Below are 20,151 nucleotides of genomic sequence, written 5' to 3' on the forward strand. Positions count from 1 at the left end.
CGCGCTTTCTCTGCACTTCTTTCTTTTTAAAAAGCTTCTAATCAAAGAAAGAAAATGGTAGTAATGCACTCTGCACACCACCTTAGTCTTCTTGGCACCAGCTGGAGATCAGTGTGTAAAGCATGCCAGTTCAGAATTCAGAACTCAAACAGTGAAGTCAAGCAAGAGATAAGTTTTCCCATAACAAACCAAAGACAGGAAACGTCATACTTTTCTCCTTCAGTTATAAAATGTGAAGCTGACTGCATGTTCAGTCAGGAGACCTGCATTTATCTCACATGAACAGAGAATGCAGCCTCTTCTGAATTATTGTTAAGCATAACGTGTACCTCTTTAGGTCTACATTTCCCTCTGGCAACCCATCAAGTACATTTACCTTTTTAAATCATTGTTCTATTTTATACATGTCACGTTTGTGGTTTACTGGGTTGACTGGTGAATTTTCCATGCTAGGAGCACCACAGTCCTCGATAAGAAAAGATTTTACACTCCATACCAACAATTACAGTACTGTCTTTTCCCATGAATTATAATATCCTGTTCCAGGCAGTGTGCTGTTTTATTTCCAAAACGGCAGCAGAAAAACAACAGAAAGTGTTCTGAGTTGCTGAGGAATGGAAACTCTTACAGTTTTGTGTTCAAGATAAAGACTAGTGCTTTATGATTAAACTGCAAGGAGGGCTTGCAGTTTATCAATTCAAAATGTTTACGCAACAGAATGGTGCATCTCCATGTAACGTACATGAGCCCTCAAGCATATTTTTGGTGATAATGATTTCTATAATTGGATTTAGCATTTGTGATTACATTGGAAGTGTAGATCAATTTTTTTTTTTCATTCACCACTTACCAGTCACTGAGGGGTAGGCAGAATCTGTCAGTTTTGCTTTGTAATTAATTAATAATTTAACTTGAATGTCTATGGGGTTGCACATAATAATTCAGACACCAATGCAGTTCAAATTAATTATGAATTTGTTGTTGTTGTTCAGTCGTTCAGTCGTGTCCGACTCTTCATGACCCCATGGACCACAGCACGCCAGGCCTTCCTGTCCTGCGCTCTCTCCCGGAGCGTGCTCAAGTCCATATTCATTGCATCCGTGATGCTATCTAGCCATCTCATCCTCTGCCGTCCCCTTCTCCTTTTGCCCTCAGTCTTTCCCAGCATCAGGGTCTTTTCCAGAGAGTTTTCTCTTCGCATTAGGTGGCCAAAATATTTGAGCTTCAGCTTCAGCATCTGTCCTTCCAAGGAGCACTCAGGGTTGATTTCCTTTAGTATGGACTGATTTGACCTCCTTGCAGTCCAGGGGACTCGTAAGAGTCTTCTCCAGCACCACAGTTCGAAAGCATCAATTCTTCGGCGCTCAGCCTTCCTTATAGTCCAGCTCTCACAGCCATACATTACTACTGGGAAAACCATAGCTTTGATTAGACGGACCTTTGTTGGCAAATTGATGTCTCTGCTTCTTACTATGCTGTCTAGGTTTGCCATACCTTTCCTCCCAAGGAGCAAGCGTCTTTTAATTTCATGGCTACAGTCACCGTCTGCGGTGATCTTGGAGCCCAAGAAAGTAAAATCTGTCACTACTTCCATTTCTTCCCCTTCTATATGCCAGGAAGTGATGGGGCCAGATGCCATGATTTTCGTTTTTTTAATGTTGAGTTTCAAACTAGCTTTTGCACTCTCCTCTTTCACCCTCACCAAGAGGCTCTTGAGATCCTCTTCGCTTTCTGCCATTAGGGTGGTATCGTCTGCATATCGGAGGTAATTATGAATAGGCTCTTTCATATTGATGTTACCAGTACATATTATGGAAGAGAGGCACCTGAGAAATCTTTAGCCTGCATAGTGAGGGTTCTGCTTTCTTGCCACAACATTTGGCCGCACGTGGTCAGGTAACAGACAGAGAAGCAACCGAGCGGGTGCAGTCCTTTCTATACAGCCTCCAGTTTGCTCACAGGTCCTTTAGGCCTTGTAGCACATGGGAATTACATTTCTCATGTTGCTGGAAGATACTCAGGGCCCCCAGTGGTTTGGCATGATTAATAGGGACTCACAGAGCTTCCATGGACTTTGGTATGACTGGTTCCATTTCTGGCAGGTCTCCACCCAAAACGGAATCCCAAAACCCATAGAGAAATTAGGGGTTGCAGAATTCAGTGGCATACAGATACCAAATTAATCCTTTAGTTTGGTTGAAAACAACACATTCATAAAGATCTTACTTTTATAGTACATGGAATATATTTAATTTGATGTGCATGCACCCAGCTCAGTAAACTGGGTCCATAACTTTCAAACATGTACATAACTTTCAAAACTTATTTTATTTTTTTAAACTAAGGTCTTCACACAGCACATAGTCAAACTATGGAATTCACTACCACAAGACGGATGGCCACCAATTTGGATGGCTTTAAAAGGGGGTTAGACAAATTCCTGGAGGAGAAGACTATCAGTGGCTACTAGTCCTGATGGCTATATGCTACCTCCAGTACCTGAGGCAGTATGCCTATGTACACAAGTTGCTGGGGAACATGGGTGGGAGGGTGCTGTTACACTCGTGTCCTGCTTGTGTGTTTCCCATTGGCAGCTTGTTGGCCACTGTTTGAACAGAATGCTGGATGAGATGGACCCTTGCTCTGATCCAGCAGGGCTCTTCTTATGTTCTTAAGTCTGAGTTTTTCTAAAATTCACCTCCAGACCAAGGAATCCCATCCTGAGATGTACCTCAGAATGCAGAATTGCTATAATTCCCATAAGCTCAGAAGTAGTGAGCTGTTTGGGACCAAGGCTTGCAAGGTCTTCTGTCACATCAGAGCAACTGAGGCTGGAGCCATGACAGCTTGAGCATGTACCAGACCCTCTGATGTCACTAGGTCCTTAGCCTGAGGTTGCACAGTTAACAGGAGAGTAACATAGTCCTACTGTGACCTCACAGCAGATCAGCCAGTAGCACTTAGAGATGGGGCAAGAAGAAAAAGCAAAGTGAAGGACTAGGAAGAATATTCAGTGACATGCTATGGTCCATCATACTGATCATCTCTTATCTAGTTTTTCATATTTGATCTCAGAATTTTCTCCAGTACTATCCTTGATAGCTAATGAATGGTGTATATATTTTAATGCTAAGTAGATATTTCCCCATTTTTTTCAAGGAACAAAAAAGAGAAAAAAAGGAGATTAGCATATTCACCAAGTGGTACAAATCTTGTATCATATGTCCCTACTCATTTCAATAGTACTGGGACTTATAAGGTGGATTGTGCTCTTTGTTGAAAACATCTCTGTTCCTAAACCCTTATAAACCACATAGTGCCAATTCCTAGGGGTGGACGAAAGTCACTTACCTGTCCTCGAAGGACGTTCGCGGTGGGGGGGAGGCGCTTCGCTGCTCCCCCCACGAAGTTCCGGCCGGGGGGGGAGGCTTCCCGCCTCGGCCCGGCCGAAATTCAGGCCGGGGGGGAGGCTTCCCGCCTCGGCCTGGCTGAAATTCAGGCCGGGGAGGAGGCTTACCACCTCGCCCGGCCGCGAACGCGAAAGTTTAAAAAAAACCAAAAAAACGCCCCCTGATAGGCTACGTGACGAATCACGTAGCCTATCACGGCTAGATCTGCAAAGTCAGCCGTGATAGGCTACGTCAATCGTCACGTAGCCTATCACGGGTGACTTAAAAAAAAAAAAACAACGCGTACGCTAATGGCGGCCCCCATAGGGAGCCGCCATTCGCGTTCCTTATTTAGTCACCGTAGTCTACGTAAACATTTACGTAGACTACAGCGACCAAATAAGGAACGGGAATGGCGGCTCCCTATGGGGGCCGCCATTATCCATACACACTTCTTTTTTTTTTTTAAGTCACCCGTGATAGGCTACGTGACGATTGACGTAGCCTATCACGGCTGACTTTGCAAATCTAGCCGTGATAGGCTACGTGAATCGTCACGTAGCCTATCAGGGGGCGTTTTTTTTTTTTTCTTTGATTGCAATGGTGGCGGCGGCAGCCGGTCAAAAGACCGGCTGCCGCTCCCGCCCCACTCGAACACCCACCGAACCGCCGGCCGGACCCGCCGCCGGGAGGGACATTCGGCGAAGGTAAGTCCCATCCCGGGGGGGGGGGTGCGGGGGGGGGTTCGGAGGATTTCTCCCCGAAACTTGTTCGGGGGGCTGAACACGTTGGCGCTTGGCCCCCCGAAGTTTCGGGGAAAAATTCTCCGCCAACCCTACCAATTCCGTAGACCAGAGACACACAGAGAATAGTAATAACTGGATGTTTCAAAGGAGTATGTCTTCCATAATTTGTACAGATTGATCATATTTTGGGAGTAAGGCTGTCCATAATAAGCAAAAACATGATTATGGATGGAATTTGTTCATATTGTTTTGTGAAGGCAAAATGGTTTGTCTGAGAACAAACAAATCAGTTTTGCGTTCAGTTTCAGAAGATATATTTCAGGAAAAGCAGCAAAAGAGTAGCAAGTTTGAAACCGTAACAAATGAAATACGTTTTGTAAAATTATGCATAATGCTATTTTGCTCATCATCCTCACTCTGTAAAGGGAAATTGCTGTGTAGGATAATTTGGTGCTATAATGGCCATTTTAAAAAAATGTAGCCTTTTTCCCATCTCTGGTTTTTCACATATCAGATCTCTCTGACTGGATATCTGACTAGTTTAGCCTTATTGGCACAAGGGACACAATAAGGCTAGAGCCAGACAATAGCTTTTAAGGGAATTGAAAGTGGTTTGCTTTCTATGGTGCACACACATATTTCTTTTATCTCACCATTGCCTCTGGTCAACCAGGCTTTGCACTTGTTTTTTTTCTGAAACAATGCAAAAACTTGCAAAGCCTATTTACTAGAAGCAATCATAGGATGGGTATACACACCATGAGCACGTATTTCTCTTTCAAACTGCCTTTAATTCTGAATTTCTGAAGAAGAAAAAAACATGATTGCCTGTTTCCAGTTTGATCTTCTTGATGTCCCACTGATTTTGTCCCACTGTGTTGGAGATTGGTTGTTTTATCCATAATTTTCCTGATTAAAAAGGGGGAAGCCTTCTAAGAAAAGTATCTCCATAGCTATATCTACTCAAGTGTCTTGTATCAGAAGCTGGAGATACTATAGTGTATATATTAAATCAGCTTGTAGGTTGGATAATGTAAATCTGAAAACAATTTCTTAGTGTCTATTTTTTGTGACTGCATATACTGCTTTTTCATACAGTGGCCTTAAATTTCCAAACAGCTGGAGTACAAATGGATCTTCAAAATGGGAAATTTTTGGATAATGGTGGTTGTGGCTATATACTAAAACCAGAATATCTTAGAAAAAGAGACACACAATTTACTCCATATGCTATAACTGCAAACCATCAACCAGTTCTGCTTACAATAAAGGTCAGTCTATTTTGTTGTTAACATTTTCTTAGCTAATTTGTTAGAACACTTGCTTTATTCAAATATTTATTGCAGGTTTTTTTTTTTAGTGTTTACAGCCCAGACTTGTGATAAGCACTTCAAGTAACTTGTACTTGATAGCACATTAGTATCATTTGTACCAGCGGGGTACCTGTATATAAGGTTGCCATCTCTTTCAGGTAGATTTGTGAAGATATATAATAGCTTTAAGGAGCTTTCTGAGTTGTAAACATGATTCAGTTCACACTTAGAAATGTGCCATTATGAAATGGAAGAGTGATTCACATCCATAGATGCAATCCTGCTTATTCCAATGACACTGCATTAAGGTAAGTAGTTTCTTAATTTTTCGCCTAGAAATGTATATGGGGAGGACCTGAGCCAGACGGAAGAGATTAGCTAATTGTGAGGGGATATGCCTACATTATCAATGTCTGGTAGCATTTGATTTGATTGACTACCTACACTGTTTTGTCCTTTCTGTATATTGGCTGTTGATTCTTATTTTATTGGTGAAACTATTCTTAATTGTTTAAAACATATTGTTAGCTGCTTCGGAGGCCTGTCTCAGTTGAGACAGGCAGGAGATAGATATTTTAAGTAACTAACTGACTAGCCAAATAAATACATAAGTTTGGCTGTCAAAGGTATCAGATTATCCTCCAAATTCTTTTATGACATCACTTGGATGTAGATTTTGTTGTGGGATAGGTCTGTGGTAAAAGTTGAAGTCCTTCATCACATCAGAGGGTGTGTGTGTGTGCGTGTGTGTGTGCGCACGTGCTTGCTGCTACCTGCCTGGGGTCGCTGTTGCAATTAGGTAATTTTAGTCCCAGGACTTAATGATCTTATTCCCCCCTCCCCTGCCATTTAGATAGCCATGTGTATTACTTGAAACACACAACTAACATTTCTCCCTGCCCCCCCCAACTGCCATTCCATGCTTTCCAACTAACATTTCTGATATGTTAGAACAAAATACTGTTTGCCAACTCTGATAAATTCTCTGATCATGTGGATTTTTGCATGTTAAACTCTCTTACATCATAGCATCATCATGACCTCAGGAATAACATGAAGTTTGCTTCTGCTGCCCTCATCATCTGGGTGATCATTTTCCCCCTTCCCCAGGCCACAGGACCTTGGACTTTTATCCTTAGCTGCCCCACTTCCTGGGGTGATCACAGAAGCCATCCCAGTTCCTCATCTGACTCTGAGGGCCCAAAGCTGGCTTCCTGGTCAGGCTCCCAGTTTGGTGGCTCGCTACATCTCGTGGCTCAAGAGTTCAACAAGGAGGGCTTGCCCCTCCCAGCAGCTCCTGTCCTACTTCTTTTCCTTAGCTTCCCTTTGACTTTATAGGGTTCCTACCACACAGGTGGTGCTACTCCACCCTCAGTGACCTACCCTGGAGAACCACTGTGGCCAGAGCACTGGATCTGGGTATAGCAACTCTGGTTGAAGTCCCCATTGGGCTAAGAAGTTCACTGATTTTGTTTGTTGTGAGGCTAAAATGGCACTCTGATCTTCATGGAGGAAGGGATGGGATACAAGTGTAGTAAACGTACTCCTAACTTACCTCAGGAATTGCTGTAATTATCCTCATCTTGGGATTCTCCCAGAAGCTATTGCTTGGATCTGTGGGGCAGTAGTTAGTTAAGATGCAGTTGAATCCTGTATCATACTTTTTCAGGGACAGGTTGGCTTTTCTCTTATCAGTTATTGTTTCCTTTATGCTGAGATCAACTAGCTTATTCTTCAGCTATAACCTATAAATATTAGGTGTGCGCTAAAGCCTGGTGAATGAGACCTTTTAGTTCAAGCTGCGATGCTCACATGCAGCGGTGGTGCTGAAAAATAAACCAGTCAGAACTAAAATAAATCAAAGCTGCTTGATTTATTAACTGCAATATTTCCTTGCACTTTCCTCTGCTTGCTGTTGGAAAAAAAAAATACCTTGAGTACCACAGATGCTGAGACTAGCTTCCTACAAATGCTATTTAGTCATCAAAGGCATCCGACAGGTTCTTAAATACCATTGTTGTAGTTTCTTGTCTAGTTACACAATATACATTTTGCTCTGTGTTGGCAAACATGTGACAGTGAGCTAGTTTTATCATACCAATTAAATTAAAAATGTGCACATGAAAAGTTTATCCTACCCTATGTATTGCAAGAAGGACTGAAACATTTTGTTGATTTTAATTTGTGTTTTTAAGGAATAATAATGTTCATGTACATTAGGGCTATCTCTCTGGCGTGATCCATAACTCCTGATCTGCCCAGTGCAGGGATATTAAATAGATACAAAATCAATAAACACTAATACTTTAAAATTTTATCTTGCTTGGAACCCCTTAGTTTAGTGAGCTGTTGCAGTGCAGTGCTCAGGTTTGTGAACTGGGAAGTCCCTGGTTCAAACGTTGCCTTTGTCATGCGTTCACTAGCAAGCCAATGCTCTCATCCTCAGTGCCACATCTGCGAGAGAGTGCTAATAATATTTACCTACATCATAGGGCATTTGTAAGGGTACTGAGATAATGTACGTGGAATGCCTTGAGCCAACCTTCCCCAACCTGGCACCTCCGGTGTTTCGGACTGTAACTCCCATGATCATAGAATCATAGAATAGTAGGGTTGGAAGGGGCCTATAAGACCATCGTGTCCAACTCCCTGCTCAATTCAGGAATCTAAGTCAAAGCATCCCTGACAGATGGCTGTCCAGCTTCATCTTGAATGCCTCCAGTGTGGGAGAGCCTACTACCTCCCTAGGGAATTGGTTCCATTGTTGTATTGGTCAGGAAGTTTTTCCTGATGTTCAACCGGAATCTGGCTTCCTGGAACTTGAGCCCATTATTCCGTGTCCTGCTCTCTGGGATGATCGAGAAGAGATCCTGGCCTTCCTCTCTGTGACAACCTTTCAAGTACTTGAAGAGCACTATCATATCTCCCCTCAGTCTTCTCTTCTCAAGGCTAAACATGCCCAGTTCTTTCAGCCTCTCCTAGGGCTTTGTTTCCAGTCCCCGGATCATCTTTGTTGCCCTCCTCTGAACCCTCTCCAGCTTTTCTGCATCCTTCTTAAAGTGTGGTGCCCAGAACTGGACACGGTACTCCAGATGAGGCCTAACCAGTGCTGAGTAGAGGGGAGCTAGTACTTCACGGGATTTGGAAGCTATACTTCTATTATTGCAGCCCAAAATAGCATTTGCCTTTTTTTGCAGCCACATCACATTGTTGGCTCGTATTCAGCTTGTGATCTACAACAATTCCAAGATCCTTCTCGCTTGTAGTATTGTTGATAGGGATGGCAGAGAATTCCGCCATGGATTTCGGGGGGCTGAATGCACTGGTATTTGGCCTCACCGAGATCCATGGCAGAATTCTCTGACATCCCTACGTATCCCCCATCTTGTAACTGTGCCTTTGGTTTCTTTTTCCTAGGTGCAGAACTTGGCATTTATCCCTATTAAATGTCATTCTGTTGTTTTCTGCCCAGTGCTCCAATCTATCAAGATCACTTTGAATTTTGTTTCTGTCTTCCAGAGTATTAGCTATCCCGACCAATTTTGTGTCATCTGCAAATTTGATCAGCATTCCCTGCACCTCCTCCTCTAAGTCATTAATAAAAATGTTGAAGAGCCCAGGATTGAGCCCTGCAGTACCCTGCTTGTTACCTCTCCCCAGTTTGAGAAAATCTCATTGATAAGAACTCTTTGAGTCCGAACTGTGGATCCACCAGAGAGTTGTTTCCTCTAGCCCACTTTGAGCTAGTTTGCTCATCAGGAGATCATGGGGCACTTTGTCGAAAGCTTTGTTGAAGTTGAGGTATATTATGTCCACAGCATTCCCACAGTCCACAAAGGAAGTTACGTGATCAAAAAATGACATCAGATTCACCTGGCCGTTCTTGACAAATCCATGTTGGCTTCGAGTAATCACGGCATTGTTTTCAAGATGCTTCCAGATGGATTGCTTTATAATCTGCTCCAGAATTTTCCCAGGGATTGATGTCAGATTGACTGGTCCGTAGTTCCCAGGTTCCTCCTTTCTGCCCTTTTTGAAGATAGGGACAACATTAGCCCCCCTCCAGTCATCTGGCACTTCCCCCGTCCTTCATGATTTCTCAAAGAGAATAGACAGTGGCTCTGAGAGTTCTTCTGCCAGTTCCTTTATTACTCTAGGGTGCAGTTCATCTGGCCTTGGAGATTTGAACTCATTCAAAGTAATTAGGTGTTCCTTGACCATATGCCTATTGATCTCAAGCTACAATCCTGCCTCTTCAGCCTGTACTTCGCCTTTGCCAAGGGGGTCATAGACCCTCTTTCGGGCGAAGACTGAGCCAAAGTAGGAATTGAGCACTTCTGCCTTTTCCTTGCCATCTGTTATCATTTTGCCATCCTGATTTAATAGCTGAACCACCATTGCTTTCCTCTGTCTTTTACTATGCACATATCTGAAGAAAGCCTTTTTGTTGCTTTTTGTATCCCTTGCTAACCTCAGCTCGTTCTCAGCTTTAGCCTTCCTGACGCGATCCCTGCAATTCTGTGCTACCTGCCTGTACTCTTCCTTTGTACCTTGGCCTTCCTTCCACTTCCTATATATGTCCTTTTTTGTTTTCAGGTCATCCCTAAGCTTTTTGTGAAGCCACATTGGCTTCTTCTGTTGTGTTCTGTCTTTTTTTCTTGTTGAAATGGTTTGTAATTGTGCCTTTAGAATTTCCTTTTTTAAAAACTCCCACACATCTTGGACTCCTTTTCTCATTAGAGTCACTTGCCATGGGACCTTATCGTTGTTCTGATTTTATTAGAATTGGCTTTCCTAAACTCCAGGGTACATGTTTGGCCACACTCGGCTTTTGCTTCCTTTCGAACCAAGAAGTCAAGTATAACATGGTCACTTTCCCCCAGAGTTCCCATTGGCCATTCTGGTTGGGGTTGATGGGATTTATAGTTCAAAACATTTGAAGGGCACCCATTTTGGGAAGGCTGCCTTGCGCACTCTAAGCCCTATATTAATGCTAAGTATTATTATGGCTACTGTCTTGCATTGAAGCTTGACCTTTTCCTTGGGGCTGCCTGATCAGTGCCTCTTTATAGCAGTTCTTATCTGTGGGATTGTGAAGTAGCTACCGGTTGCAGAAGGTCATAAAAATAAAGAAGGGATTAAGTATTTAGCAAAGGAAGAGGTTGATGAATGAATACATACTGCTACTCATAACAGCAGATTGCCTCTTGTATTGGCCCCAGGAGCGTAGCCAAGTCATTTATAGTGTTAGAGGGGCCTAGAGATCCATAATGCTTGCTTAAGTTCATTATTGGTGCAATTCCCTTGTTAGTAAGCCTCTGATCATGTGCAGATGAGTCAAAAGGCCAATATCAGCCCCAGCGCATTCCATACTAATGAATGCTAGAAGGCCTTATCAGGATGTGCCTGAGAAGCAAAGTTTGTTTATGCTGTGCTGCAGGTGGCTGTGCTGGGAACCATAGCAATGCTAGTCTATGCTGGGAATGGACACTAGGTGGTGCTTGCTAGCGTTGTGCTGCCTCACTGCTGACATGTATTGTATAAAACCCATTGTAACCCATGGCTCTGGGTTCAGAGAAGCTGTCTGATCCAACCATTGGGTACACCTGTGTGCTGTAAGTTACTCAATAAAGTACTCCTTGTAAGTAAACCTATTGATCTGATTTATCACTATCTTGGTACCTCTAACCTCAGAGTTCAATGCCCATGGCTGGGGCAACACACCTCTGAATACCAATTGCTGGGGAACATGAGTGGGAGGGTGCTGCTGCACTCATGTCCTGCTTGTGGGCATCTTATAGGGATCTGGCTGCCTCTGTGGAGCTACATAGGTGCTTGATCTGATCCAGCAGGGCTCTTCGTATGTGGATATGTGCCCAATGCCCTCTAATCAGGAGTGGGGCAATTACTGAGAGAAGTAATATTGCGAAATGTCCATGCAATATTGAGGATACTGTAGGAAAACTAGTGCCTTTTCTATGAAGAACTTCCATGCTGAGAAATGCAGATGTAGAAGCACTGATCAGCAGAACAGGACGTAGGATGAGCTGCATTCTGCATATGCTATGCTGATATTGTCTGGGAAAACTTGTGAATATTTGCTGTTGCAGACATTTTGGCAGAGCAAAGATAGAGGAGAGGAGCAGAAGATGGAGACAAGGGGTAGAGAGGAAGAATACATGGAAGTTCAGTTGCATATACTTAGGCTTACTTTCAGTAGGGGATAAGGACTACATCTCGGCTCCTTACACACTCACTTGATAGTCTTGGTTCAGAAAATGCTAACAATACCATATAAATTAAAGGCAATGATGGGCCAAACTAGATAACACATGGCACATACATTAAAAATGTGTATTCTTTTTAATGAAAAGTAGTTATGGGAAGCTGCGATCTGGAGCGGAGGAATGGCAAGTGAGGAACTGCTGAATCCTTTACTCTCTGGCCATTTTTTCCACTCAAAATTGCCTCTCCCCTGGCTGCTTTTCCATTTGCATGAAGGGATTCAGGTATATACATGGAAGAGAAATGGAAAATTGAGGGGAAGGGATTAAGCTTCCTCTCCTCCCCACCATCCTCCTGCCCCAACAGCAGCCTACTCCTATTTACAGCAGCTTTTAATTAAAAACAAATGGGGTGACTTACACACAACTTCTGTGTAATGTCTAATTTACCTTGAATAAAACTGAAAGCTCTTATGTTGTCATTTCAAAAAGGTTGCTACAGTATATGGCAGGGGTAGGCATATCTTTTTGGGTCATGAGCACATCTGGCAATTTGAGAAGCTGTCCTGGACACCACCACAACATGGCTGCCATGGGAGGTGTGGCAAAGGACAAGTAACTTGCCCAAAGGACTTGAGTACAAGGCAGGGGTGGCGTCTGAGCCTTAACACACTAAACAACCCCTTTGAAACCACAGTTTTCAGCACCAACAGAAACCTATTTCCCAGCAATCCCAGCTGCCATTAAGACAATGTGTCAATTGTTTTTTTAAGTGAAAGAGGTAGGGCACCTTGGTGAGCACCAAGAAAGGTGTCCGGGGAGTACCATAAGCACCATGTTGCCTACTCCTGCTATATGGAGAGGTGCAGCTTCATCTTATTCACATTTACTCAGAAGTTCAGTGGGTTGTCCTCTGAAGCAAGTGTGCATAGGATTGCAGCATGAAAGATATTGAGTAAAATGCATTGAATTTATTTCCTTCATAGTTCAGGGTAAATAGTGTTTATATGACTTTTTACTATATGGTAGGCTTCCCTGACCATTTTCCAGCAAAACCATTGATGTCAAAATAATAGTCAAATACGTTTGAATACCCTGGCTAAAGCTTACGTATTGTTTTTGTTTGTGCAGCTTATCAGTGGCCATCAGTTACCGCCCAGCAATCTCTCAAGGTCGAATAAAGCTGACCCTCTAGTCGTAGTAGAGATTTATGGTGTTCCAGAAGACCAGGCAAAACAACAGAGTTGTGTAGTTAAGGGTAATGGTAAGTGGAACAGTCTATTGATTGTGTAAGGTCTCTAATTTAGGAATTCAGCTCATTAACTTACATAGCTTAACAAAGTTATTCCTCTGGCAGTTGGACTAATACACAGAAGCAGCAATGCATGAATCAGTAAGAAAAACATGAATGGCACAAAAAGAATGTGTGTTTTTGTTTGTGTGTTTTTTTTACTTTTTGAATTTTATTACGTTTCTTCAAATTACAATGTAAAAGGAAGACAACAGTTTAACCTACCCAACCTCACATATCAGTACATTTTTATTTTTGTTGTTCAGTCGTGTCCGACTCTTCGTGACCCCATGGACCATAGCACGCCAGGCCTTCCTGTCCTGCGCTCTCTCCTGGAGTGTGCTCAAGTTCATATTCATTGCATCGGTGATGCTATCTAGCCATCTCATCCTCTGTCGTCCCCTTCTCCTTTTGCCTTCAGTCTTTCCCAGCATCAGGGTCTTTTCCAGAGAGTTTTCTCTTCGCATTAGGTGGCCAAAATATTTGAGCTTCAGCTTCAGTATCTGTCCTTCCAATGAGCACTCAGGGTTGATTTCCTTTAGGATGGACTGATTTGACCTCCTTGCAGTCCAGGGGACTCGTAAGAGTCTTCTCCAGCACCACAGTTCGAAAGCATCAATTCTTCGGCGCTCAGCCTTCCTTATAGTCCAGCTCTCACAGCCATACATTACTACTGGGAAAACCATAGCTTTGATTAGACGGACCTTTGTCGTAAAGGTGATGTCTCTGTTTCTTACTATGCTGTCTAGGTTTGCCATAGCTTTCCTCCCAAGGAGCAAGTGTCTTTTAATTTCATGGCTACAGTCACCATCTGCGGTGATCTTGGAGCCCAAGAAAGTAAAATCTGTCACTGCTTCCATTTCTTCCCCTTCTGTATGCCAGGTAGGGGTGGATGAAAGTGACTTACCTGTCGTCGAAGGTTTTTCACGGTGGGGGGGAGGCGCTTCGCTGCTCCCCCCGCGAAGTTCAGGCTGGGGGGGAGGCTTCCCGCCTCGCCCCGGCCGAAATTCAGGCCAGGGGGGAGGCTTCCTGCCTCGCCCGGCCGAAATTCAGGCCGGGGAGGAGGCTTCCCACCTTGCCCGGCCGCGAACTCCAAAGTTTAAACAAAAAACAAAAAACGCCCCCGTGATAGGCTACGTGACGATTAATGTAGCCTATCACGGCTAGATCTGCAAAGTCAGATCACGGCTAGATCTGCAAAGTCAGATTTACGTAGACTACAGCGACCAAAAAAGGAACGGGAATGGCGGCTCCCTATGGGGGCCGCCATTATCCGTACGTGCTTTTTTTTTTTTTAAAGTCACCCGTGGTAGGCTACGTGACGATTTACGTAGCCTATCACGGCTGACTTTGCAAATCTAGCCGTGATAGGCTATGTTAATCGTCACGTAGCCTATCACGGGGCGTTTTTTTTTTCTTTCATTGGAATGGCGGCGGCGGCAGCCGGTCAAAAGACCGGCTGCCGCTCCCGCCCCGCACGAACACCTGCCGAACCGCCGGCCGGACCCGCCGCCGGGAGGGACATTCGGCAAAGGTAAGTCCCGTCCCGGGGGGGGGGGGGTGCGGGGTGCGGGGGGGTGCGGAGAATTTCTCCCCAAAACTTGTTCAGGGGGCCGAACACGTTGGCGCTCGGCCCCCCGAAGTTTCGGGGAGAAATTCTCCGCCATCCCTAACCAGGAAGTGATGGGGCCAGATGCCATGATCTTCGTTTTTTTAATGTTGAGTTTCAAACCAGCTTTTGCACTCTCCTCTTTCACCCTCAACAAGAGGCTCTTTAGATCCTCTTCGCTTTCTGCCATTAGGGTGGTATTGTCTGCATATCGGAGGTTGTTGATAATTCTCCCAGCAATCTTAATTCCGACCCGGCGTTTCTCATGATGTAATCTGCATATAAGTTAAATAAGCAGGGTGACAATATGCAGCCTTGTCGTACTCCTTTCCCAATTTTGAACCAATCGGTTGTTCCATGTCTGGTTCTTACTGTTGCTTCTTGACCCTCGTACAGGTTTCTCAGGAGACAGGTAAGGTGGTCTGGTACTCCCATCACTTTAAGAATATGCCACAGTTTGTTGTGATCCACACAATCAAAGGCTTTAGCGTAGTCAATGAAGCAGAAATAGACGTTTTTCTGGAATTCTCTTGCTTTCTCCATGAATTTATGTTTATACATGTTTATACTTTATTATATAATTATAATCATACAATAATTATTTCTTTATTTATTACATTTCTATTCTGCTCAGTAGCGAAAACTCTCTGGGCAGTTCACAATTCTGGGGTATAATTATAATTATATAATCTCTCATCCCAGCACATATAATCCCATAACCATATTTAACATACATACAAATAGACAAACAGGACAAAAAAGAGTGGGTGGGGGGAAGAAAAACGAGATAAAATACTGGTGGTGTGATGGCTGATGGAACCCCAAACTTACCTCTCTGAGAGAATTTTGTTGTTGTTCAGTCGTTCAGTCGTGTCCGACTCTTCGTGACCCCGTGGACCATAGCACGCCAGGCATTCCTGTCCTGCGCTGTCTCCCGGAGCGTGCTCAAGTCCATATTCACTGCATCAGTGATGCTATCTAGTACAACCTAATCATCAAAAAGTTATAAAAAATTGAGTCCAAATTCCTACACATTTTCTGTAGCCTCTCGACTACCAATGACAATCTTCTCTTTAACTGATAGATCGAGCAGGCCTTCTTATATTCATTCTTCTGCATGTGGACAGTGAGAAGATGTCTGGTTTCTCAGATGAATGCACTTGGCTACAGCTGCTGCTCTCCTGTTCATCTAAAACCACTGTGGGTCTTGTGCTTGTCCCTTCCTTGTGCTATTCAGTGTGGATTTCACCTGCTACAGAGCAAGGAGTGATCAGATGGACTACATACTTATGAGTTTGAACACCCACAAATATAGGAAACAGTACTTTTTGAATTTTATTTATTTATTTATTTTGAGGATTTCTACCTCAGTCTTTAGCCTGAAGATTCTCAGAACCTAATGCTCCTGGAAAAAGACAGAAGTGGAGCCAGTCAAGGACATGAGTCAGAATAAGGTGGCGATTTTTCTGAATTATCATAAGAAGAGCAAGTGCAAACATGCCATAAGACTATTGGAAGATATGGGAGCTGTACGGAGTGAAGAGGTCTCATGCCATGATCACTGAAAGGCCCACCCAGACAGTCTTTCCTTTCTGATCCTTTAATAGGAGCTGCTCACATTTTCCAGATTTTTCCTTTGTAAATCACCCACCCTAGAAACTTGAACAACTTAGGAAAAATTGTATCTGATGGTAGGAATTCTGTGTATGCTATCAGTTTTTTCATTAGAGGATTGCGAACAAGGCTTAAGGAGACATGAGGTAGGTTGGGGTAGACATATCAGTGCAATTGTGGGTGCTGAAGACACCGTATGCACAGTTGATCTTCCCATCCACAGCCTTTGCATTTTACAACTGTAAACACTGGTGGATTTTCAGCAGAAGTGCAACAGGCTGATGGACACTGCACGGATGACATTAGCTTTAGACCTGCACATGAAAATGACCAAGCACTTTTAAGAGAAACACATAACGAAGGTGGGATTCTTGACTGCACCATGGCAAACCAATAATTCATGCAGAGTGAATGTAAATTACTTAATGAGAGTTTCTGCTTAGGTAGCCTTTCTCTTGCAATTGTGTAAAAAATTCAGTCCTGCAAAGAGGGAGTCATCAGTAGGCAGAAAGAGAAACGGGAACAAATGGAGGCCTTATTTTCAATGGCCATTGAATAAAGCCTGGTTAACTAACAAGATGAAACTCTTTTAAGAGATGGTTGCTTGTCTTACATTGTTCTTTTTTTTTTCAGCTTTGTCTCCTAGATGGAATGAAACGTTCACATTTAATGTCCAAGTTCCAGAGCTTGCCTTAATACGATTTGTTGTAGAAGATCAGCTTTCTCTCACTTCCAATGATTTCCTTGGTCAATATACTTTGCCAGTTTTGAGCATGAGTAAAGGTATTAGATATTTTTCCTGCACAAAAAAAGCCTTCCAAATCCCTATTGATAAATTGGTCACTTCATGATTATGCAATATAGCTTTAAACTGAATGCTGCCAAAGTATAGGTATATATACTGCTGGCCCCAGAGCTATTCAAATAAATTCCATGGCATTGTGATTTTTAGCTGTGTTAGTTGCCTAGCATTAATTTGTGACAATGCACAATTAAATGGCGGGGGGGGGGGGCGGGATTAACTGCACTTGTTGAGTCTTCAGTGTTGTATACATTGAGATGCCTGGGACTGAATCTGGAAACTTTTTCATATGCTGAGCGACAGCATTTCCCCTAAATTCATCAACATGTCTCAAGGTTGTCTGTAATTATTGTACCTTTCCATAATTATTGTATCTTTGTGGTCAGATTTTTAGCTTGTCCAGAAATATGTTATTTTAGTCTTTATTTGTATTGTTCTGGAATGTTTGAAAATCCATAGCAAAGCCTTATAGAAAGAAAACACCACTTGAATGGTCTCTGTGTGGCCTTATTTGGAGGTAACTACTAAACAGAATTTTTGTTCAATAACATAGAATACCTGAGTCATTCTTAGCAAGTGTCTGACTAGATACAAGGTATGTGCAGTATAATTTTGTAGAACTCAAGACTATTAGGGTCTTATATTACTATTGTAAGGACCCCTGACAGGGTATAAAGTGACTCTGTGCGTGGTCTCATTGACAGCCCCCCCAGCCCCCCCCCCGACAATCCTCCTGGTGAAGTCTAGACAAACCAGTGTCAGGATGGAAGCAAATTTTGCCCCACCTGGATTTTGTACTCAAGTGCACTGTTTTGCTTTTCCTATAGGAGTGAATGGCAGCCATTCCCTTGCATTGGAGAAAGTAAACATTCATATTCAAATATGCAACTGGGATGAGGCTTAAGCTGCCTCCTGGAACTAATGTCTCCAGTCCCTTGGGGAACAGGTTGGGCATTTCCCACAACAGTCTTGCCAATTGCACCCTCTTCTCTTTAATGGGGACACTGAGGATTGAGCATAGCTCCATCTTCCATTTCTGGGTGATTATAAAGATTGACAGAACATAGAGAATTGGGTTTGTATGTATTCATGTACATGAAACACTTTGTAATATCTTTGTAAACTGTCCAGAGAGCTTTGGCTATGGGGCAGTATAGATGATGATGATGAGGAGGAGGATGATAATAATGACTCCTACTGTATTTTCAGGTTATCGTCAAGTTCCACTTTTTTCCAAACTTGGTGTCAGCCTGCGTCCTGCTTCACTCTTTGTACACATTTGGTACTTTACTCAATAATGTTTGTTAACAATGCTCCTCCAGCTGCCTGTTTTCTCAATAAAGAAACCATGGCTTCATAAGACTAATCTTTTAGTGTTATAAGTGATTTTGCTTATGTGAGTCAATAGTATTCAGGACATATAAAAGCCATATAAGAATAGTCTTGCTGGATCAGAACAAGGTCCATGCTTCCTGTTTCCAACAACTGCCAGCCAAGACTCACAAGCAGGACATGAAGATGGAACCCCAATCAACGATGAGACCTCATCTTTCCCTAATCAAGGCAGAGCTCTAGTCGTCCCCATTGTTTGTCCACAACAACCCAGTATTCAGACATATGCTGCATCTATACTTGGTCCCATTCAGCTATTATGGCTAATAGCTATTGACAGACTTATCCTCTATGAATTTGTTTCGTTTAACATCTATCCAAGCCAATGACCATCATTACATCTTGGGGTAGTGAATTCTCTTCATTGATTATGTGTTTTAATGGACTAGTGCAGCGTGATTTGGGTTTCACACCAGAATACAGTCAGGTTTCACACCAGAATTTCTGAGGACCAAGCTGTACATGATGTTCAGTTGCATGTCGCTTGTCTCCATATTGAAACAAAAAATACAATCATGGAGGCTAAACCCATGATTATACTTGGTTGCAGTAAGTCTCTTGAACTCATTTTGACCTAATGGTGCAATGAATAGCTGAACTGACTGTATTTTGCCAAGTTATAGGGTTTAGCTCTGTTTGAATATGATCTTGCTATAATCTCTATCCAGAAACAGCAAATTGCCCATAATACTTGCAGAGTCTTGCAAACCAGGGCTGCTATCCACAAGAGAGCTAGGCAAAATCAATGGGCTTAAGCATGCCTGAATGTGTTGAATTGTGGCCTATGTCTATTTGTTACTTGAAAAGTACAGATAAGGAGGGAGTTTGTTGATGAATTAACTAGATTATTTTAGATTATAGATTTCATTTCATTATTTATATATACAAAAGCAAAATTTGCCTCTACACTTTAGTGGGTGAATTAATCAAACACATTGCACAGATGTCTTTACTTAATGAAAGATGCCAGCTTTACAGATGTTAGATAAAATACAGCAAAATGAAGACATCAAAGAGTGCTTTAGCCGTAGACCAGAATAGGGAACGTATCAGGGTGCAGTGACATTTTAGGCACCTTTTTAAATGGTATGGTGTATCTAGTGTGATTGATTATTAATCACAATTACTCATTTGTCATTTAAATCTGTTTATTTAATACCTTTCTTACACATACATTCCAGTGTCCGCCTGATTTGAAATTTGAAGTCTCTCATTGCAGAGATAATGGCTTGAACTTTTCACAAAGTGTCCACCATCATTTACAGTAGAATATGGTTGGTAAGGAAATATATATATATTTTTAGAAGAACAATTGCATTGGAGAAGCATCTGAAATCAATACGGAATGTCAGGGGTAGGAAATTTGAGAATAACCAAAAGATGAGTGCCAGGGATCTGTTGTATTTATGTTGTGATGGAACCATTCCTTGATCTTAGATTGCAGGCAATTCCCTTCTGGTCTTCTACTGAGCTACTAGATTAGTAAAATAGAAGACACTTTGGGAAGTAGGGAGTACTTTAGCTATATGCTTGTATAGATCCAGATACAATAAAACTGGCTGGTGCCTATTATATTTAAGGGGCCTAGTGCAGATTCAAAGAACAACAGGACTCACTATATTTTGAGAGACAAAAGTAATTTGTTTTAACTTCATTTGGCTCTGATGTCCTATTTATAGTTTGAATTTGCTTGCAGCCAGTTTTCTTTTTCTATAGTAAATAGTTCATGGCTTTTTCAGCACTGTAGAGGCATATTAATGTCTTTGCTCAA

At 42.6% G+C, this 20,151-nt stretch overlaps 1 protein-coding gene across 1 annotated transcript in view; it reads left to right on the forward strand.

The window, feature by feature from the left end:
- The window catches only part of LOC146339376 (1-phosphatidylinositol 4,5-bisphosphate phosphodiesterase zeta-1-like), a 75,221-nt gene extending 56,869 nt beyond the window's left edge, over positions 1–18,352 (forward strand). The window contains exons 10-13 of the mRNA XM_084809217.1: positions 5,234–5,406; positions 12,804–12,936; positions 16,820–16,969; positions 18,198–18,352. Coding sequence (XP_084665343.1) covers positions 5,234–5,406; positions 12,804–12,936; positions 16,820–16,969; positions 18,198–18,286 — 545 coding nt within the window. The 3' untranslated portion in view covers positions 18,287–18,352. The remainder of the gene's footprint in view (positions 1–5,233; positions 5,407–12,803; positions 12,937–16,819; positions 16,970–18,197) is intronic.
- Positions 18,353–20,151: the final 1,799 nt, after the last annotated feature.

Source organism: Heloderma suspectum, chromosome 7 (genome assembly GCF_057233095.1).
Source record: "Heloderma suspectum isolate Gila_16-S chromosome 7, 16-S_ref, whole genome shotgun sequence".
In the NCBI taxonomy this organism is placed as follows: domain Eukaryota; kingdom Metazoa; phylum Chordata; class Lepidosauria; order Squamata; family Helodermatidae; genus Heloderma; species Heloderma suspectum.